The sequence below is a fragment of the Cottoperca gobio genome, chromosome 13 (genome assembly GCF_900634415.1).
Source record: "Cottoperca gobio chromosome 13, fCotGob3.1, whole genome shotgun sequence".
Classification (NCBI taxonomy): Eukaryota; Metazoa; Chordata; class Actinopteri; order Perciformes; family Bovichtidae; genus Cottoperca; species Cottoperca gobio.
In genome coordinates, this window is record NC_041367.1 from 23970287 (window position 1) to 23994144 (window position 23858).

General features: G+C 39.1%; 1 protein-coding gene across 1 annotated transcript in view; it reads left to right on the plus strand.

Moving 5' to 3' along the window:
- zbtb44 (zinc finger and BTB domain containing 44) overlaps positions 1-23858 on the plus strand; it is a 25557-nt gene continuing 1699 nt past the window's right edge. Inside the window, 7 exon segments of the mRNA XM_029446187.1 lie at positions 1-300; positions 3709-3893; positions 3895-4813; positions 5680-5764; positions 16303-16454; positions 19154-19454; positions 22508-23858. The exon segment at positions 22508-23858 is cut by the window's right edge and continues 1699 nt beyond it. Of these exon segments, the coding sequence (XP_029302047.1) occupies positions 3747-3893; positions 3895-4813; positions 5680-5764; positions 16303-16454; positions 19154-19454; positions 22508-22907 (2004 nt within the window). The 5' untranslated portion in view covers positions 1-300; positions 3709-3746 and the 3' untranslated portion in view covers positions 22908-23858.

A 23858-nucleotide genomic window follows, 5' to 3' on the forward strand; every position in this document is an offset into this window, starting at 1 on the left:
GCGTTGCATTGTGGGGATACAAATAGAGCGCAGAAAAGACAGGGGGAGCACAAAGGAATGAAAAGAGCACCTCGAAAACTTTTAACTTCAGCCTGTTGTGCTGTGTATTCATGTGAGCGTTAAATCATCTGTGAGTTTGGCGGGTGGCAGGCTGACAACTGCCTGAGAAGCGTAGGGAATGTGAATGAACGGAGCGAAGCGGCAGGGCGCACCGCTGTCTCAGACAAACGCTGCTTTTTGTGTCAGCTGAGCTGTTTGCATCCCGAGGCCCAGCCGATATCACGGGCCTCATCCCAGAAGGTAAATTATCTTCGGACAGTCTGTAGCATAACTGTAACCCTACTGTGTATACTTTAATACGGCTACCTTGTTGTCTACGTATTGATAAGGGCAAAGGAACCAACTAACAGTACTGTGTTTTGTCGGCTGGCGCTAGCTTCGTAGCTAACGTTATTTAGCTAATGTGCAGCATCTGCGTCGAGGGTTATCCACGGTTTAACCGGAAATATGGCAAATTTGCCTTCAAAATAAATGGGGTAAAAGGAATTACTTACTTTTTTCTACTGCTTTATAAATAGTTTATGTTTCGTGTATAGTAATGGATTTATTAAGAAAGACTCTTAGTTTTAAATAAAATAACATACCAGGCTAAAAATCATTGTTGTGGGCACCTGTCTTTTATTTTGACAGTTAAAATCGGATGCACTTTTCATCTCCTGGCTGACTTGATGCATCAGCTTGACACTTAGCTAGTGTTTGCTAAACGGTGATTGTTGTTGCAAACATGTTTGTTCAGCATCACTAAAAACTTTGCCCCTTGCATACATACAGCCTTTCTGCTTTATGCATGCAGCCCTGGGCAATCTGTTTAACCCCAACGCTTGTGGTCACTTGCTCGCGTACGTGAAAGTACCAGGTTGAATGCTACGCCTCCTCTGCCCTATCGCCATCATGAATATTGGAGTAGTTTGTAACTGTTGTTGTTGCTGACTCTTAGTTACGTAATCATTGATCAATAAATTGTTCTGTAAGTATACAACATATTTATAACTAATAACAAGTGGCCCAGTCATGTCTTCAAATAGCTTTTTTGTCTGACTCGAAGAAGAAAACAAAGCAAAGGTGTTCAGTGTACAATGAACTAAACAAAAACAGTCAACATATCCTCACATTTGAGAAGCTACATTTTTTGTTTTTCTCTGGTCTTTTATCATCAACTGATATGTATATATATATATATATGTATGTGTGTGTGTGTATGTATGTGTATTATTGTGTATATATATATGTTGTGTATATTGTGTAATATATATGTGTGTATATATATATATTATATATATATATATATATATATATCTATATATATATAGATATACATATATATATATATATATATATATATATATATATATATATATCTATACACACATATATATATATATATCATCATATATCTATATATATATATACACACACATCTATATATATATATACACACCCATATAGATATATACATATATAATTATATACACATATTATATAGCTATTATATTAATATATAATATATATATATATTATATATACATATATTTATATGTGTGCTGTCTATATCTAATGTGTATGTATGTATATATAGAATATATATCATATATAGATATATCTATATATATATATATATTATATATAATATATAATATATAATACATACATCCTACATACATATAATATATAATATATCTATATCTATATCTATATAGATATATATCTATATATATATATATATAGATAATATCTATATAATACACATACATACATATAACATATATCTATATATATATATCCATCCTCTCTATCTATCCTCACCTCCATACCTCCCATATCTCTCTATCTCTCTCTATCTTATATATATCTATATCTCTCTCTTCTCTCATCTCTCTCCTCTCTCTCCTCTCCCTCCACCTCCCCTCCCTCTCTACCTCTCTCTCTCTCTCTCTCTCCCTCTCTCTCTCCTCCCCTCTCCCTCTCTCTCTCCCCTCCCTCCTACCCTTCTCTCTCTTCTCTCTCCTCTCTGTCTGTCCTCTCTGTGTCTGTCTCTCTCTTCTATATCTCTCTCTCTCTCTCTCTCTCTCTTATTCTCTCTCTCTCTCTCTCTCCTACTCTCTCTGGGGGGTGCTCCCTCCCCTCCCTCCCCCTCTCTCTCTCTCTCACCTCCCCTCTATCTCTTCTATCTGTCTGTCTCTCTTGTTGTCTCTCTCTTTCATCTCGCTATCTCTCTCTCTCCTCTCATCTCTCTCTCTCTCTCTCTATCCTTTTCTCTTTCTTCTTTCTCTTTCTGTGTTATTTCTCTATACCATCTCTACTTAATATTTCTTCTTTCTTATTTCTATCTTTCTCGATACTTTCTCTGTCTCTCTCTTGTCTCTCTGTCTGTATGTGTCTCTCTCTCCTGTCTGTCTCTTCTCTTTTCTCTCTCTCTTCTCTCTCTCTCTCTCTCTCCTGTCTGTGTCTCTCTCTCTGTCTTCCTCTCCTCTCTCTTGTCTCTCTCTCTCTCTCTGTCATGTGTGTCGCTCTCTTCTCGTCTCTCTCTATGTCTGTAGTCACTCTCTCTCTCTCTCTGTCTGTATGTGTATATATATCCACATCATACCATATACATAATGCGTTATCTCTATCCTCTTCTATATGTGGTGTCCTCTCTCATCTCTCTCTCTATATCTCTACCTCTATCATATCTCTCTCTCTCTCTCTATATCTCATATCTCGCTCTTATCTCTTCTTCTCTATCTATATCATATATATATCTCTCTCGCTATATCTCTATATCTCTATATTATATCTTCCCCTCACTACACATTCCTTTTTGTAAGGAATAACTTAATAGAGATCATGGAGCTAAGTTATTCTCCTACAGGAGATATTTTAGCCTTTAGAAACTCCCATGTTGGAATTTTAAGCTCTCTTTCTTTTCTCTTAGCCCAGTTTGCTGGTACAGGCTAGGTACTCTCCTGTTGCACCTCCACAGTCCAGGTCTATAATTCACTGTGTGTCTGTGTGTGTGAGAGAGCGTGTGTGTGTGAGGAAGCGCAGCGCGCTCTCCCTGCGAGAGCCCCTTCACTTGAGCTTTTGTTTGATGGAAAATCTCATGCCTCAGAGAATCCACATGTCTCTCAGACAGCTGCTGAGCATCCTGTAGTGCACTGGCCTCCACATGGGTCTGGCTTGCATCGCTGCGCATCTGCTTTGATTGTTGTTACATAACTCAGCATTTTGTCCTCCGTGCTCCCTACCCTGCTTTCACCCCCCCCCCTTACCGTGCTTCCCCCTCAGAGAGAACCTTAGTATTTTTATCTACCTAAAACCACTACCTTACACAATGCGCTTGCCTTTTTTGATCCCATCTTTTCCATGCGACTGGTGTTTTGTAGTGTGGTATTTGATGTCTTGTTTTGTCTTTGTATCTATTGCTTTCTAATGGAGTGGTTCAGTGAGAGTCCACCTGTTATTTCACACCTGATTGTTTAACTGCTAAGGCTGGATGTTGTTTAGTTATCATAAGACATGACCTTTGCTATATACAAACAATAATGATATAAAGTACTTGACACAAATTTGAATGTTTTATTTTCCTTCCTGAGATAAAGCTCATATATGATTTAGCTTTTGCCAACTAAAAAAAAGTGTTCTTTTGTTTTTTTTATCCCTCTGCAGGACGTATTTCCTGTACACATTCATAAACTGATTCCAACATGGGGGTCAAAACCTTCACCCACAGCTCGACCTCTCACAGCCAGGAGATGCTCGAGAAGCTCAACGCTCTACGCAACCAGGGTCACTTGTGTGATGTCACCATTCGGGTCCAGGACAAGCTCTTCCTGGCCCACAAAGTTGTCCTAAGCCTGCTGCAGTGAATTCTTCCGCACAAAACTGGTGGGCCGGCCAGAGGAGGAGGACAAGTTTGTGTTGGACCTTCATCACGTGACCGTTAGTGGCTTCGCTCCTCTGTTGGAATTTGCATACACATCTACCCTCTCTATTAGCACAGAGAATATCATTGATGTTCTGGCAGCTGCAAGTTACATGCAGATGTTTACTGTTGCTAGCACATGTTCAGAGTTCATGAAGTCTAGTATTCTGTGGACCCCGGGTAACAACAGCAACAATAACAACATAATGGCAGATAAACCGCATGAATCGGCACCAGAGAGCGCCTCATCAAACTGTGCGCTGACGCCATTAGACGGCAGCGTGTCGCCTGTGTCATCTGACTGCAGCGTGATGGAGAGAAACGTTCCTATATGCCGCGAATCGCGACGGAAACGCAAAAGTTTTGTAACAATGGCATCACCTGAGAGTCCGCTTAAATGCACTACACAGATGGTCACCACCTCCCCTCAGATCCCAAACCCATCCCCTTCATTCTCAGACGGCACAGCCCAGCCTGTGGAGTCCTCCCTGGCCTTCCCATGGACTTTCCCATTCGGTATCGATCGGAGGTTCCACTCAGACAAATCAAAGCTCCCTGAGAGCCCTCGTTGTTTAGAGCAGGGCACCCCAGGGACCTCAGAAGGGGTAGTCGGCCGGCGGCTCAGTGACTTCTTAACGTGCGAGAATTCCAAGGCGGTGTCGTCACCGGTGCCGGCAGAGGAGGTAGATGTGAGGGTGAAGGTGGAGCGTCTCAGTGATGAGGAGGTCCAAGAAGCGTCCTCGCAGCCGGTCAGTGCCTCCCAGAGCTCGCTGAGTGACCAGCAGACGGTGCCAGGGAGTGAACAGGTCCAGGAGGAGCTCCTCATCAGTCCACAGTCCTCCTCAATAGGTGGGGCCATTCTCCCAAAAGATCCACAGCATTTAGAATCGACTCCTTAACCTCGCTACCAATGTCCAATCCTAGCTTAGCAGCATTAAAAAGGCACATCAGGTGTGTCAGTCTTTGAATTTGTCATCATGAAGCAGTGTGCATGCTGCTGTACTAAGAGCATTACTTCTTGTATTTAAAGAGTTTTCAGGGATGTGTCTCTTTTAGCCTCTCCAAAACCACAAGAGCAATATTGTAAAGAATGGATTAATCACTGTTTGTCTGCACTAACATGAGCTGTAAACGTTAGCATATCCGACTTACTTACTACCTTCTGTTCTAACCTGCAACCCTCCAAATGCAAAGGGGTATTATTAGCTAACTACCTAATGTTGTATGTTAACAGGAAAAATACCTGTTCTTGATTGACAGCCTCTATATTAGAGTTTAGAGTAATGGCAGCTTTGTCTTGTTAAAGTGAAGCATACTGTTAAAAATATTAAAATTAAAGATTCTGTGTAAACACTGTTGATTTTTCCAAGTTTCTATCTAGCAAGTGTCCAAACCATCCAAGGGTTTTGTTTAATGAATAACATTAATTACATTTTTATAAATAATACTAGGGATCACTAGTTCTGGCCTGCAAAGCAAAAACAAAGCTGTTGCTTTATTTCTATTGAGCTGCCTACCCAATTACATTTGTGTTGGTCTCATTGGAAAGCTTCATTGTCCAGTGGCCCAAATGCTGTTTGAAAAACTTTTCTGCTCTTCTGTAATTAAAGAGAAATGGGAAATACCCTCAGTTTTCCTAAACTTTTGAATAGCACAGGGAATTGGAATCTAAACTACCAGCTACCATATAAGTAACCTTTTTTTCCCCTCTCCAGGATCGATGGATGAGGGAGTGTCTGAGGGTTTGCCGTCAATGCAGGGCACCTCGAACACTGGAGGACACACAGAAGATGATGAAAGGTATCATGATTTGTTCCAACTTGCAGCAAGGCACGTCATAAGCAGTAAAGAATATAGAGACGTAGAACTCAACTGGATGTCTGGACCACATCTGTTTGGATAATAAATTTAAGTGTCATGTTGAAATGTCAAAGACATGATGCACTATAATATAATGCTGGTTGCATATTATAAAAGCCTCGAGCACAAACATGAGTGATACATTTGTAGTGAATGCTAACGTGGCATCTCACTGGAAGTCTTTGAACGTCAAACATTCTGATGCATCACCACCTACACTTCAGTTTTAAACAAATCTTCTAAAACATCTGACAAAAACTATTTTTTAAAATACACCAGTCGATTGACATAATCTTAATGGACATTTTTTTCCTCCTTAAAACTCTACAGACGAGCTGATTAGTCTTGAAGAATTACTTTATTAACCTGTCAAAATAGGCGTTCATTTAAGTATTTGAGCTTGTGTGTGCTCTCACTGTAATTGAAAGATGAAGCTGTCCCTATATGAATATCACCAGTGATGGAATGTAACTAAGTACATTTACTTAGTACAATATTGAGTTACTTTACTTGAGTATTTCCATTTTCTGCAACTTTATATTCTCCACAAAAATTCAGAGGAAGATATTGTACTTTTTACTTCACTACATTAATTTAGAACCTTTTAGGTACCAGTTACTTTACAGATTCAGATCAATAAAACTAAATATAATCAACTGATAATATATTATAATTGGTTAAGATAAGACTTTATTGATCCCACGAGAGAAAATATATATATATATATATATATATATATATATTATATTAATGAATATATATATTATATTTAATTAATGAATTATATATATTTAATTAATGAATATATATACTTAATTCTGACTTATATATACTAATATAATGCTTTCTATTATAATGACTGAATTCTATATATATAATTATGAATTCTATATTATATTAATATGATTATTATATATCTCATTAATGAATCTACTCTATAATTACATGAATTAATATAGTATACTTAATTAATTACTTATATCTAATTAATGATTAATATATATATATACTTCCTGCCTCTCTCTCTCATCCTTCCCTTCTTCCTCTCTCTCCTTCATGCCTTCTCTTCTCTCTCCTTCCTGCCCTTCTCTCTCTACTCTTCCTCCTTATCTCTCTCTCTCTCTCTTTCCTTCCTTCATTCTCTCTCCTCTTTCCTCCTTCCTTCTCTCTGCTTCTCTCTATATCTTTCCTTCCTTCCTTCTCCTCTCTCCTATCTCTATATCTTTCCTTCCTTCCTTCTACTCCTCTCTCTCTCTCTATCCTTCCTTAATGAAATAATATATATTATAATTCATGTGATGAAATATATATATATATATATGATATCTTCATTAATGACATATATATATATATATATATAATTCATTAATGAAATATATATATATAATCTATATATATATATATATATATATATATACTATATAATATATATATATATCTATATCTCTCTCTCTATCTATCTTCCTTCCTTCCTGCCCTCTGTCTCTATCTCTCTCCCTCCCGCTCTCGCTATCTCTCCTATCCTTCCTTCCTGCCTTCATCTCTCTCTCTACTCTCTCTCTCTCTCTCTCTCTCTCTCTCTTTCCTTCCTGCCTTCCTCCTCTCCTCTCTCTTTCTTCCTGCCTTCTTCTCTCTTCCTTACTGCCTTCTCTTCCTCTCTTTACTTCCTTCCTTCTCTCTCTCTCGCTCTTTCATTTACTGCCTTTTCTATCTATCTCTCTCTCTCCTGAAGTGGAATATTTATATATATATATATATAACTATATAATTCAATATATCTTATATATATATATTATACTATATATATAATTAATTGAATTATATATATATATATATATATATATATTCTATAAGAATGAATTATATATATAATGAATGAATTTTAGATATATTATATATTATCTTATATATATATATATTACCTGAATGAATATATATATTATATATATTTAATTAATTAATATATATATTTAATTATTATTATATATATTTCTCTTACCTTACTGAATTATATATATAATATATATTTAATTACATTCATTTTATTAATATTATATACTATTAATTCAATTATATATATTATATATCTATATCTCCTCTTCCCTTCTATCTATCTCTCGTCTCTCTCTCTTCTCTCATCTCTCATCACTGCATGCCTTCCTCTACTCTTCTTCTCTTCTCCTCTCTCTTTCATGCCTGAATTCTCTCTCTCCTCATGCCTTTTCTCTCTATCTCTCTCTCTCTCTATCTCCTCTCTTCCCTCTCTCTCCTGCCTGCCTGCTCTTCTCTCTCTCTCTCCTTCATTTCCTTCCTGCCTTTTCCCTCCTCCTATCTCTCTCTCTCTTCCTGCCTGCCTCTTCTCCTCTCTCGCTCTCTCTCTCTCTCCTGCCTGCCCTACTCTCTCTCCTCTCTCTCTCTCTCTCTCTCTCTCTCCTCCTTCCGTTCTCTCTCTCTCTGCTCTCTCTCTCATCCTCTCTCTCTACTGCTGCCTTCTCTCTCCTCTCTCTCTCTCTCCTCCTCTCCTGCTGCCTTCTCATCTCTCCTGCCTGCCTTTTCTTCCTTCTCGCATCCTCTCCTTCTCTCCCCCCCCCCATTCCGATCTCTCTCTCCGCCTGCCTGCTCTCTCTCTCCTGCTCTCTCTCTCCTTCCTTCCTTCTCTCCTCTCTCTCTCTCCTCTCTCTCTCTCCTGCCTGCCTGCTCTCTCTCTCTCTCCTCTCCTTCTCCTTCATTCCTTCTCTCTCTCTCTCTTTCTCTCTCTCTCTCTCCTCTCCTCTATCCTTCCTTCCTTCCTCATCTCGCTCTCATCTCTCTCTCCTCTCTCTGCATTCATTCGATCTATATATAGCTCGATATAGATATAAGATCTGATAATTCAGTCATATCTCTATATATATATATATAAAATAAAATGATATATATATTATATAGAATAGATATATATATAGAGAATACACCCCACACATAGATATATAAGTATATATATATATATATATATATATATATATATATATCTCTGTGGTGTGTCTCTCATTCTGTCTCTCTCGCTCTCTCTCTCTCTCTCTCTTCTCTCCTCTCTCATCTCTCTCTGTGTGTTTTTTGTGTGTGTCATCTCTCTCTTCTCTCTCGCTCTCTCTCTCTCTCTCTCATGTATATATAATGAAATGATTTTATCTATACTATATAATTCATTCACTAATATGTGTATATATCTCTGTGTATATAATGGTATTCTAATAATGAATTATATATTATATCTATATATTATACTTCATTACTAAATATATATATATTATATATATAAGGCCTTAGTCTAGCTCTCTATCTATCCGCATGACTTAGCTATATCACTATATCATATATAATATGAATGGCCTTATATTCTTCTCTTTAATGCATGCACTACCCTTCTCTCTCTATATATCTATCTCCTGCCTGTAAATTATCTCTCTATATTCTATATCTATTATATACTGACTGACTGAATTATCTATCTCCCAGAGAGAGAAAAGGAGGGAGGAGGGAGGGAATAGATGTCCTCAGCGTCCTGTCGATGGGGGGCGGCAACACGACCCCTCATCTCCATATCTCGGACTCGACTCATCTCATCCTCGCATCTCTCTTCGTCGGGTGCGCATCATACTCTCTCTCTGGGGACGGGATACATAAAAAGAAATTGCTCTCGGGTCCACGTCAAGTCGAGAGTCATCATACATGCATCTCTCTCTCCTCTCTCTCTCCTGCCTTCCTCCTCTCTCTCTCTCTCTCTCTCTCTTCGCCTGTCCTGCCTTCTCTCCCTGCCTGCCTTCCTCTCTCTTCTCTCTCATCCCACCTCTGCACATCGGTGCTGCATGCCTTGTATGTTAGATACATAATCGTCTCGTCTGCGTGTCGGGTCTTGTATGGGTTCTGGGGTCACTACAAACAATACGTCAATAGAGAAAGTCAAGTACGGAGCCATGCGATGCCTTCAATTTATATCTATATATAATGACAATGAATTTATATATATATGAAGGATATAATCAAATCATACGGGGTATAAGATGAAGGTATAGTCATAACGGGGATAAGTCAGACTATGGGAATATATAGTGGCATATTTCTGGCCATATAGAGTGATACGAGTATAATCGATAGTCAAGTATATATAAGAAAATAGTTCATATCTCCTCTATACTATGCCGTCGGATAATCTATAAAATATCTAGTGATCATAATAGTAGGTCCTACGGGGTCCATATATATAAGTAAAATCTCTGATGCGAACTGACCTGAACTTACTACTCAACATCGATAATGCAGGGGGAGGAAGGGGGCTCGGGTGTGTAAGTCTCATGAGTAGTATCATCTCAGTCTAAACTGAAAGGGTGGACTCTGAATATCTATATCGTGTACAAGATAAAAAGTCATATTTCCTGAATTCATCACTAGATACATGTGGAAAGAGTAAGAAGTCTGAAAATCATCAGTTGTATATATATAATGAATGACATTCATATCTATCTATCTTCCTTCCTTATATATCTAGTAAAAAGGTACTATTGATGAGACATGGACTACAAAATTGAGGTGATGTCATATCTATACAAATGATAAAAAAAAATATCTATCAAAGTAGGGGGTGGGGGGGGGGAGGGAAGGAGAAAAAAAAAAGAACGGGGGGAATCGCTGGACTGGAAATGCAAATCAGATCGTGCGTAGTATCTCTATCTAGATACGTCTCTCTCTTCTCATGACCTGAATTATTATGAGTAATAGGTCGGGGATGCACAAATCGGGAGGGGGGATGCAGTGGAAATGGTCAGAGATTAGTGTCTATCAATCCAGGGGTCTAATACTACATCTCATCAATCAATATATCATAAATAGACTGAATGAAAGTTCCTATGATTTATCGTAATATCTCACTCAAATATCGACTCAAGTGGGTCGTCCATGAATGGCCCTTCTGTATCTCTCTATATATAGTGTCTCGGTACTACAGATAACCCTATTACGGCGATAAGCGATGGCCAATTCAATTTCCCATAATCTATATTATATAATGCAAATGAGGACTTAAACATGTACTGAGAGGGGGTCTCGCAATATATAATACAGAAACGGAGAGGGAAATGACTGCCTCTCTCCTCTTTCTCTCTCTCATAGGAAAACACTCTCTAGGGTCGTAAAACAAAGCTCTCTCTCCTGCCTTCATATCTCTCTCTCGAAGGTGAAATCGTCTCCTCATGCCTGCCTTCCTCTCTTTGAGCTGCCTGCCTTCTCTCTCCTCTCTCTCTTTCCTGACTTGACTCTCTCTCTATCTCTCTCTCTCTCTTTCATGCTGCCTTCTCTTCATCTCTTCTCTTTCATGCCTGCATTATCTCTCTCTCTCTCTCTCATCTCTCTCTCTCTCTCTCTATATCTCTCAGTTTACTGCACTTCCTTCTCTTTCTCTCCTGCTGCCTGTCTCCTCTCTCTCCCTGCCTGCCTTCCGGTCGGTGCGGACTCATCCTGTGACTGGCACTCGATCGTCGTGTTTTCGTCATGGTGGTTCAGGGGATTCGTCTCTCTCTCTCTCTGTCTCTCTCTCTCTCTCTCTCTTATCTCCCTCTCTCTCTCCTCTCTTCCTCTGTAATCGGTGTCTCATCTACGGCCATGGCGGTAGTGGTCATAAGTCGGGTTGGTCAGTCAATAAATCCTCATCGGGGGTGACAGTGACAAATGAATATCGAAGAAAAATCATGATGAACAAATCCACTATGTCATCTCTACATATTCTCTGTCTCTATACCTATATATATATATCATCTCATAGTCCTCAATGTCATACATCTCCCAATCTAGGAATCCGATGTAAACTCCGACATCAGGTCGGGCATCAAATGGGACAATCGGTGCGAGGTAGAAGTCGTGCTGGTGCGCGGTGTTCTCAATATCTAACTCATCGGTCTCTCATCCGGAAATCAAATCGTCTTCTCTCATATCGCTGGGGAGTCCTCATCGTAAACAGGGTCGAATACATGTCATCAAGGGGTGATCAATCTCAAAATCGTGCGATGTCTCTCTCATACTCAATACATAACATCTCGGATCAAGTCTCTCTCTACTACTGAATCACGAGAAGGAAATGATCGTCATAACTCTGTCTCATCATACGGTCTCAATCATCGCGTAACTTCTTATGACTGCAGATACATCGGGTCAAGGACACTTCATCGATGATCTCAGATCTGTGTGTCGTAGTCTGTGGGTCACTCTCTCTAGAGAAAAGTGGGGTCTCATACATGATCATTGATTGTGTCGGTCTGAGGAACTTACAAATCTCTCAGAATCAAATCGGAATAGATTTCAACTGTCTCAGTCTCTCAGTAAAAATCAATCGGGGATACTCATGGGTACTGGGGTGTGTCTGGGCGAATCGGGGGGTCATAAATAATCAATAATCATCTCATCAAAGATCATCGGGATCTGGCAGGAATCGATAGGGGTGAATCTGACTGTCTCTCTCTCTTCTGTTCCTCTCCCATCCTCTGGGGATTATCTGTGTCATACTCTCCCCAAAAAATCTCTCTCATCTCTCGACTCATAGGATCATCGAATCCGACTCTACATCTCTATCCTCTCACTCAGCATCTCGATAGCAAAAAAGGAAATCGGGTCTCTCTCTACCGTATCTCTCAAATACTCTCTCTGCTATCTCTGTGTTCTCAATTACATGCTATCGGATCATCTCTGGGATGTCTCTGTACTTTATGTCAATAAGTCTGTCTTTGTACTCTTCTCTCTCTCTCCTCAATAGTGTTCGTCTCTCTCTCTCTCTGTGTGTGTGTGTGTTGATATTCATCAAATCTCCTCAGCGCTTTCCCTCTCTCTCGCTCTCTCTCATGTGTCTGTCTGTCTCATCTCTCTCTCTCTCTGTGTCTGTCTGTCTCCTCTTCTATTTTACCATGTCTGTCTCATCTCTCCTCAATCCTGTGTCGTCTGTCTTCTCTCATCTACGTCTCTGTGTCAATAGCAATGTCTTGTGTATCTCTCTCTCGTCATATAATGTCTGTGATAACTCATCTCAGAAAAGAGGAGGAAAAAAAGGGGAGGAAAAAAAAAAAAGAAAGGGAGAAAAAAAAAGAAAAAAAAGAACCCCTCTCTCTCTCTCTCTCTCTCTATGTCTATTTTGTCTATCTCTCTCTCATCTCTCTCTCTATCTCTCTTTCTTTATCTCTATCTCTTTTTCTTTCTCTCTCTTTTCTTTCTCTCATCTATCTGTGTTTAATATCTTGTCTCTCTCTCTCTCTCTCTCTCTCTCTCTCTCTCTCTCTCTCTCTACTATCTCTCCAAATCCTCTCTCTCTCTCTGATCTATGTCTCTGTAGTTGTCTCTCTCGTCTCTCATCATTACAATCTCTTATCTCAATACATCGCTCTCAATCTCTCATCTCTCTCTCTCAATCAAAATCATACTCAAAGAGGGGTAAAAAAATCTCTCGATCTCCTCTCTCGAGCTACGGTAAAACAATCTCGCTCTCTGTCTCCTCTCTGTCCTCTATCTCTGTACTAACGTCAATCTCGAAAATCCAATACATCTATCGAAAAAAGGGGAGGTAACTCTCAATTCTCTCTCTCTCTCTGTCTGTCTCTCATCTCCTCTCTCTCATCGCGCTCTACTTCTCACTACCAACCAACAAACAAATAAAAAAAAACAACACATATAGACAGGACTGTCTCAGAAATAGGAGGATATTGGTGATAAAGTTCTTTATTTTCTGTAATGCAATTAAAAAACATTCATTATTCATTACAAATCAACTGAAATATTGCAAGCCTTTTAATATTGCTGATCATGGCTTACAGCTTAAGAAAACTCAAAACCAGTTCAAAACCAGTTCCTCAGACCAAGTAAAAAAAAAAGATTTATAACAGCAAAACAAAATCAAACATTTGAAAATGTCCATTAATGCACTCAGTACTTGGTTGGGAATCCTTTTGCACGGATTACTGCATCAATGCGGCGTGGCATGGAGGCAATCAGCCTGTGGCATTGCTGAGGTGTTATGGATGCCCAGGATGCTTCAATAGCGGCCTTTAGCTCATTAGCATTGTTGGGTCTGGTGTCTTTCAGCTTCTTCTTCACAATACCCCACATATTCTCTATGGGGTTCAGGTCAGGGGAATTGGCAGGCCAATCGAGGACAGTAATGCCATGGTCAGTACACCAGTTACTGGTGGTTTTGGCACTGTGGGCAGGTGCCAGATCATGCTGGAAAATGAATTCCTCATCTCCATAGAGCTTTTCAGCAGACTGAAGCATGTAGTGCTCTAAATCTCTTGGTACACAGCTGCATTTACTCTGGCTTGATGAAACACAGTGGACCAACACCAGCAGCTGACATGGCTCCCCAAACCATCGCTGACTGTGGGAACTTCACACTGGATTTCAAGCAACTTGGATTTTGCTCCTCTCCAGCCTTTCTCCAGACTCTGGCGCCTTGACTTCCAAATGAAATACAAAACTTGCTTTCGTCTGAAAAGAGGACTTTGGACCACTCTACAACTGTCCAGTGCTTCTTTTCCATAGCCCAAGTCAGACGCTTCTTCCGTTGTCTTGAGTTCAGAAGTGGCTTGACCATGGGAATACGGCTATTGTAGCCCATTTCCCGGACACGTCTGTGAACAGTGGCTTTTGATACCTGGACTCCAGCTTCAGTCCACTGTCTTTGAAGCTCCCCCAAATTCTGGAAGCGACTCTTCTTCACAATGCTGTTAAGGCTGCGGTCATCTCTCTTGGTTGTGCAGCGTTTCCTGCCACATTTCCCCCTTCCAACAGACTTTTTGTGGATGTGCTTTGAAACTGCACTCTGTGCACAGCTTGCTCTTTGAGAAATTTCTTTTTGTGTCTTACCCTCCTGATGGAGGGTGTCAATGATGGTCCTCTGGACAGCAGTCAGATCAGCAGTCTTCCCCATACTTGTGATTTAGTTTACTGAACCAAGCTGAGTGTTTTTCAAGGCTCAGGAAACCCTTGCAGGTGTTTCGAGTTAATTAGACGATTCAAGTGATTCGTTGACACCCTACTAGTATACTTTTTCATGATATTCTAATAATTTAGAGATAGGATTTTGAGTTTCTTAAGCCTGTAAGCCATAGCAGGCAATATTAAAATAATAAAAGGCTTGCAATATTTCAGTTGAATTTGTAATGAATCCAGAATGCATGACATTTTGTTTTTTAATTGCATTACAGAAAATAAAGACTTTATCACAATATTCTAATTTTCTGAGACAGTCCTGTATATATATGATTTAATGAATTAATTACTATAATATTATATATATATATAGATATAATATATATATTAATTAATTAAATTAATTATTAATTATATATATAATTATTCAATTACTATCTATATATAGATATCTATATATATATATACTATCATATATATACATAATTAATTAAATATAGATACTATACTATAATTAATTAATTCTTAATTAACTATCTAATATTTAATTACTTATATATATATATATATATATATATTCATTACTATATACTATATATATATATATATATATATATATATATATATATATTAATTAGCAGGTGGAAAGCAATGGCACTGGAACTGGGTTTGGGACTTGAGGAGTTGTAGCATTTATTCACAACAAATAAAATATCTACACACTGCACTGCTACGTTCTATACGTTACATCAGACACACTGTAGGTCGCCGGGCTTGCAATACACTGGTGGAAACCCCGACAGAGTTGATGTTACGGCAGGCAGACGCACAGCTGACGACCTCCCAGCTAAACTAATTGATTTTTGAATTGATTGTGTCCACGATTAATGCAGGCAATGTCGTGCCTGCTAGCTCTGCCAGAAATGTGAACTGGGTACTCGGTTGCCTGTTTTGCCGCATGTACTGCACCTAGGTAATAAATTATGGCTAATTTATTAACCTGTTTGTGCATTGGGTTATCGTTTGCATATAGGCAACTTTGTTAGTGCATGGGTGCTGCTGTGTTAGTAGTGGCTATCAGTGTCTGTTAACGGTTAATGATTGGTCATCGAGGGTTGGCTGTCGGTCAAAAAATTATTCTACGTTACCATCCCTACTTCAAGTACATGGTCTAAAACGCTCCTTTTTAATGGCTGTCTTTTTAAACCCACCTCCCGGATGAAAACTAGTCTGCTCTGTTTGGCTTGCTAGGGAAATACGTTTCACCATGGGTGAAGACACTCAGATGGCAAAGGCAGCCCACAAATAACTTGAGTTGTCTTATTTTACAGTTTGTCGGTTGGTAGGCAGTCCAGATACCCAAATGTATGTGCGTAAGCACTGAAAAGTGAGTTTTTATGATATGTCCCCCTTTTAAGTAACAATTTTAATTCAGGACTTATACTGTGGTACTGCTACTTTTACTTAAGTAAAAGATCTGAGTACTTCTTCCACCACTGAATATCACTTTGATGTTTCTTCTCTTTGTGTTTCAGGTTAGAAGGTATTCAGTATCCGTACCACCTCTATATCAGCCCCTCAGCCAGGTCCGGCACCAATGGTCCCGACAGGCCCTTCCAATGTCCAACCTGTGGAGTCAGATTCACTCGCATTCAAAACCTGAAGCAGCATATGCTCATACACTCCGGTATGTGAAATAGAGAAAATGAAAACCTCAAATTTAATTAAGCTTTGAGTTTTGATCTTGGGCAACTTTGGAACATAACCTAATGTTTCTTAGTTTAAGTTTGAAACACCATAGGTCAAAAGCAATGCCGAAACCACCATCACTCACCCCACCACGGGACGTTTTCTCATCTCATTGTTTTACAGCATTGTTTCACAGAAGATGTAATCACTAGGGCTGTCAAATTAACATGTTCAATTGGATTAATTGATTATCAAAACAATAACGTGTTAAAAAAAACCTTGCACAATAATGCATATAATCTTTATGTTTTGTTAATTGAGTGATTTACTAAAGATACTGTAAGTTGTTGCGTGTTGAATAACACTACCTCTATTGCCCAATAACCCACCATTGCGTTTTGCCACACTGTCCTGGGTTCAGACACTGACAAACCGGCCCTTCAGCTGGAGAGCAGCGCTCTTCACTTCTAAACCACAAGAGAGCAGTGACACCAGCAAAGTGAATTTACAAACATGACCCTCTGACACAGTGTGTCGCAGAATTCCAAAATAGTATGTTAAATAGTTAAAAACACTGTTACAGCCACATAACAGACGACTTTCAACAGGCTTTGTATCGTTGGTGATGTGTGCGCCCCGCTCAGCCGCCTGCAAATGATTAAACAATTTAACAAATGATTGATTGATTTATTTAATAACCCTTTTTTTATATTTCTATTCAATGCTTGTGCCACGATAATGTACTGTTTTTGATTTGAAATATCTTCATTCATCACTCTCCAAAGTAAATATTGATATGTGATTCATTTAGATAAATTAACCACAAAGCTTGTAACTAGTTGGGTATAATTGCCTGACAACCCTAATCATTACCTTGTGGTTTTATTTTTGTGTTTTTCACACTGATCACTAAAAACAGACTCAAATATCAAAAGTCGTTGATCCATTTGGTCAATATAAGAGCACTTTACCGATTTTTAGCATTGGGCTCGTGTAACATTGTCAGACTCACAATTGACCGTTTAAAAAAGAAAAGTAAAAATTGAGGAATTCTGTCAAAACCCGTCGCCTACGTTACCTAATAATGCAACTGGCTCACCAACAGTCAGATTGGATATAAGGGTGTGATATGCTAGCGGTGGCTAATGTAGCTTTCTTTCCTTTTTCAAACTTCCAAAGTCCTCAGCCCCACCTACACTGACTCAGATAACATCACATCACGTATCAGACTTCACACAGCTCCTTATATATGCAACAGTACTTCTCAACACCTGTAAACACACTTGGATGTGTAACATCAATGAGTTCCTTTTTAATTTGCAGCGTAGGAGTTTTCTATTTAGTCAGATGTTCGACATTAAAATTTTTAAAGAAATGTTTTTAGGTTTTTTTTAGTGTAAAAAAGCCAATTTACATCCAATGTGAGTCAATAAAGGAAAACAACTCCAAGGGTTTACAGACTGTATCTTTCATGTTTTGAGGAAGGTTTTCAAAGCATGCCTGTTATTGGATATGTTGGATGTTCTGTCCTGGCTTATTTCTAGATCAATCTGAAATTATACAAATGACCATGTTGGTGCTCTTTGCTCATATTACAACACTGTTTAGTAGTCTTACATTTCAAATGTTTAGTTACATCACAAGTTGAGAGGGATTGTAAAACAGGTTTGACACCCTAGCAAATGTCCTGGGATAGAAGGGGTACAAAATCCTGATGTGGCTGATGTGTACTGATGGTACACAAAGTAACTCTGGGGTTTGATTGCTCTGGTATGGATTGTGAAAACACCATTTTTCTTAGGCTGTTTGTCCAAACTCAGTAACCAGAAAAGAAAGGTCAGAGAGGAAGGCAAGATGGATTGATGGATAGATTAAATAACAATGTGGGGGAAAGTGTGCGCGTATGGGAATGCATGTTGAAATGTGGATCTTTCCTTTAAATGGCAGTGGAATTTGTATTGGTGGAGTACCATTGAAGTCGTACATATAATTCCTAATAAAATTAGTCAAACATTACTGAGCTGGTTGTTTTACAAAAAACAAGAACAGTTTTAACATCTTGACTCTGCTTTTTAACAATGTTGCAGTTGAAATTTAAATGTACAACACTGTGGACAGCCTACAATATTTGGAAATATGTATTTTGTCTTTCAAATGTAGTGAAAAAATTCTTACGGTGAATCATTATGAATCCCTCATTGAATCTATTGTGGTAGATGGTTTGTGGAAGAAACTATTTCTAGGAGGTAAACTTAAAAACAATAATATTCAAAGAACTGAAAAAAAAAAACATTTCCAGATAGATTACATATTTGCTATTTAGCTAAATTATCACAGAATTTATTCCTTGTCTTAGCCAGTGGAAACTTCATTTTCAGATAAAATATTTGATAATAGATTAATTAGACTGGGAGTTTAACACATATCAGTATAATTACATGTTGTAAGTGGATTTAAAAGTGAACTAGAATCCACCAAAAGTCAACAAACTGTTGTTGTTGTCATTAGTGCCGTTGCTAATGGAAATCTTAAAAGGATAAATGATGGCGGGTTGCTGTACTTTCATACAATGTGTATACAGTTTAGTGATGAATGAACAAGGCTGATGCTAACATGTGTGAAGCTAATGAACAGATCAGCTGAACTTTTGTTTTCTTCTCCCCCCCCCCCCCCCCCCCCCCCCCCCCCCCATCCCAGGCATTAAGCCTTTCCAGTGTGACCGCTGTGGGAAAAAGTTCACACGGGCCTACTCCCTAAAGATGCATCGGCTGAAGCACGAAGGTAAACGCTGTTTCCGGTGCCAGATTTGTAGCGCCACATTCACGTCCTTCGGTGAATATAAGCACCACATGAGGGTCTCCCGACACATAATCCGCAAGCCGCGGATTTACGAGTGCAAAACGTGCGGGGCCATGTTCACCAACTCTGGCAATTTAATTGTACACCTGAGGAGTCTGAACCATGAGGCATCCGAACTAGCAAACTACTTCCAGAGCAGGTGAGGAGTCCGGGGGCGCTGACCCCCATCATTTACTCAGATCTCACCTGGATCAGAAAATAACTTGAGTTTAGATTCTAATACCTGAGGTTCATTTGATCGTTTTCCTTTTATGACTTTGGTTGTTTAGAATGGTTTTTAAAATGATTTCCATTGATTTGAATGCTCCGATCAAGTGTACCTGAAGTATTTGATTGTATTTATTGGGAAGCTTTAATTAACTTATTTAAAGGAATACATTGACATTTTGGCAAATATGCTTATTCATTTTCATCCCAAGAGTTAGATTAGAAGATTGATACCACTCTCATATCTGTTATGGAAATATGTACCGGTTAGCTTAGCTTTGCTTGAAGATTGGAATTGGGAGTAAACAGCCTGCCTCTGTCCAAAAGTAACACAATACCCTTGCCAGCACCTGTAAAGCTCACGGATACCTTGGATCTCGCTTGTTTAATCTGTTTTGTACAGATCAAATAAAGAGATATAACATGTTAATTAGTGAGCTTTAAGGTTAATTTGGCGATTTTTGTTACCTTTTGTAAAGATTGCCTTTTCCCCATTTCCAGTCTTTATGCTAAAGCTAAGCTAACTAGCGGCTGACTGTAAATTCATATTTACTGTACAGACATAAGAGTGTTATCGGTAATACATGTAAAATCGTAAATAACCGCGTTTCCCAAAAAATTGAAATATTCTTTTAACATGTTACATGGATGGCAAATACCTTAACTCCGTCTTTGCTCTGTTTACAGACAAATGTGATATAAGGGTGAAGTGGGTTCTCATCAAGTAGACTATGTTAAGCGAGGGAAGTTCAGCTGATGATCAGCTGCCAATATTAGAACCCAACTGTTCAAAAGCGCCTCTGATAACTGCAGTGTTGTTGAAATCACTAATTTTAAAGTCCTATTCTTAGGATAGCTGCAAAACAGTACATTAGTCATGTTGGAAAGTAATTGCTGAAAACATGTGAAGAGACTGAACTATAAAGTACTGAATTGTGGAGTTTGACCGTTAGACAGTTTTTCATCATTTTTGTTGTTTCAGATTTGTTTGCCGCCCTGATATCACGGCTCTGAGCCTTTCTCAACTTACCCCCTCCCCTAACATTATATAAGGCTGCAGTGCATAGCATCAGTGGTTCTCCCGCTCAATCCCAAATTACAACACTTAGTTAACACAGCCTACAGTTTGCTAGCTAGCAGTGGTGTACCGGCCATCTTGCATACCGGGACAAATCCCGGTGGGCCGCCGCATTTTTACCCGAACTTTAATGAAATAGAGTGGGTTGTTTGTTTTTATCAGCAGCTCAGCCTGCAAAGCCTCATGAAAGTCAGAACACAGTGTCTTTATAAAGTGGAAGAGTGTTTTTATTTCCCAGACTTTTCCACTTCTTAATCAACTCAAGCCCTCACAGGTCGGCAGGACTCAAATGGGCCATTGACTCCTCTAAAGTTTTATAGTAGAAGGTCTTCGCCTGAGATCATAACAGTGTGGAAAATTCTCTGGCAATCCAGTCGGACTCTTAACTCCCATCCTCAGTCTGCACATAAAAAGATATGTTAACTACGTTGATTTGCAGACCAGTTTGTCAGATTCAGCTGCCGTCTGCTACAGAGAGCCAGAGACAGACAGAGTCGGAGGAATTCTAATTGTGTAGGGTATATCTGTATATCCAAGTGCATTTTTCTAATTTGGTATCATTTGAAGCATGTACATTAACACCTCCGCTGGTGCACTAAATATGTAGGGAACAAATGAAGTACCCAAACACACAAGGATCATGGAATATTTATTTTTGTCTATAAACAAAAGACGTATTGATGTACTGAAATCATTACCGTGTGTGGAAACACAACTTATATCTTTGAGATAACGGGGGAAACAAAACCTCTTTAGCCATGTCCTGTCTGGCCTTCCACAGGTGTGATGATGAGTTTCATAGCCAAAATAAATCAACTGGTTAAAATCCTAGCAGTAGTGGAACAAAAGTGTTTGCCCTAAAACTGAGTGATACAGGGAAAAATCCATCGGATGCAATATATAGATTCTAATATTGGTTACAGCAGTAGCCTCCATAGACCAGAATATATTGCAGCCACAAGACATTTTGTGGTTTTTAGTTTGCCTCCCTGACATGTATAACTCTCATCTGAAGCAAACTTTCAACACGTTCTGTTCCCATATGCTTACCTTCGAGTGAACACAACACATTACAACCTTTTTCTTGTGTCTGCCGAAAGGCATTCTGGAAAATGTAAAGATTCACTTACTGATGGAGGAGTAGATGAAACTGCATGGAATAAAGTGAAAGTAGTACTTATTCACTAAACTACCAAATTACTAGGAGTGCAACTTGAACATTAACACATGCCCATCACAAAACAGATGCCCTAAATTTCTATTTGTGTCCAAAGATATCCAGCTGTGATCATTAAAGACAAAGAAAAGCAGCTAATTGTAACATTAGAGAAGCTGGAACTAGATGATGTTTGGCAGTTTTGCTTTTAAAGGGCATATTCAAAAATCAATTACCAAAATAGTTGCAGATGAATTTCCTGTTGAAGGACTAATCTCTTTATTTTTAACATCTGCCTGGTTGTCAGACATGATGTTACAAACATTACTGTTAACATGATGTTCGATCAACTTGTTCCTAAAGTCTGTCACTCTACCAAATGTCATGGCAGCCTGTTCACATGTGAGGTTTCCTACTTACAAACAGGGACAACAGAACTTCCTTGGTTATTATTTTATTATTATTATTATTATTCCTGGAAGACTTTGAACATCACAATTTGACAGTATTTTTGTACTGTCTACCGATTTAGGTTCTGATCATCAATGCTGTAACTGTATGAAAGCTCATTTGTCAAACTAACGCCTAAATCTGTCTCGCACCTTGTTCTTATCCTGAGGCACGTATCTTTGAGCTAATCTAACATATTTTACATAGTCAACATGTACAGATTAAATAAATAAATAAAAAACAGCGTAAAGGTAGCAAATGAAAGGGCATTGAACTCCTCTCATTCTCTTCGTTTCTGCAGTGATTTCCTCGTGCCCGACTACCTGAGCCAGGTACAGGAGGAGGAGGAGGCACTGGGAGTCCAGTATGAGCTAGAGGAGACAGAACATCACCCCTTGTACCCGGGAAGCACCTCCACCGCAGCCTTGTCGTCCTCCTCGGTCCAGATGCCCGTCATCTCCCAGGTCTCCTCCTCTACCCAGAATTGTGAGAGTTCCACCGGCTTCCTTTCACCCGAGCCCCTGGACCCCCTGGAAGCCCCGGCCTCCCTCAAGATGGACGCTGATGAGACGGCCGCCATGACAGAGGAGACCAAGATGAACAACAGTGTCGGAGGCAGTTCCCCAGAGGTTTTTGAAGAAGAGCAGCAGCAGCAGCAGCATGCCCAGGCCAAGGAGCTGGCTTCCATTACCATAGAGTGATTCAAGCCTTCTACTTGCCCACCATGTCTTATTTTGCAGTCATGTCATATGGGAATATCTGTTGAAATGCCATGTCGGCTCAAAGGGATAACTCGGGACATTGAAATCGAAACCGAATCATGCGAAGCCATCAAGACGCCACGATTGAAGTTTTCTGAACACTTCAGTTGCCTTGATGATGTTTTTCCACACGCAACACAGATGCACTTATTTGAGTTCATGTTTTACACCAAACCAAATCTAGCAAAGTAAATGATAATTGTCTTTTGTTGTCTTTGAAATTATTTCCCCCAAATCTTGACTGAAGCAATTTCCTTGTCGGTGACATGAGTTCATTAGGTCATAAAATCAGTCTGCAACCAAACCTAAGTTTTAAAATAGTATTTTTCAAGTGAAGCAAGTAAACAGTATTTTTTAAGAGTAATTTGTAGGAGGGTTGTTTTTCCCATATGACGTGAATGCAGCACTAGCTAAAGTCATTTCTGTCTTAGCCAGTTTGAGGTCTGTTGAATTCAAGCCTTGCCCTACTTTTGGAAAGTGCCTGAGAGTTCCCATTTTAACAAAGCAACGTGTAGAAGGAGGAGAGGTCTTGACTTTGCCAACAGGAACAAATCAAGTCTTTGCAAACTGAGCTAAAGGAAAAAAAAAACCTTGTATTTCATTTGTAGTGACAATGCTAGTTTGTATGGGCAGAGACTGTGTTATTCCTTCAGTGCCGTCGCTATAGGCAAACTGTTAAATGTCAATATTATCTATATTGCAATAGCTTGTACTTTAGTTTTACTATTTGAATGCTGTGTATGTTGGGTGTTGTGAAATATGATATGTCAGGTGTGTGTATGTGCATTTCCTTTTATCTATATGAACATAGTACATTTCATTTTTTAATGTTTAAAAATTAGAAATTATATTGACAGAGTATTCCCTTAAGACGTTTGTGCAGTATATCAT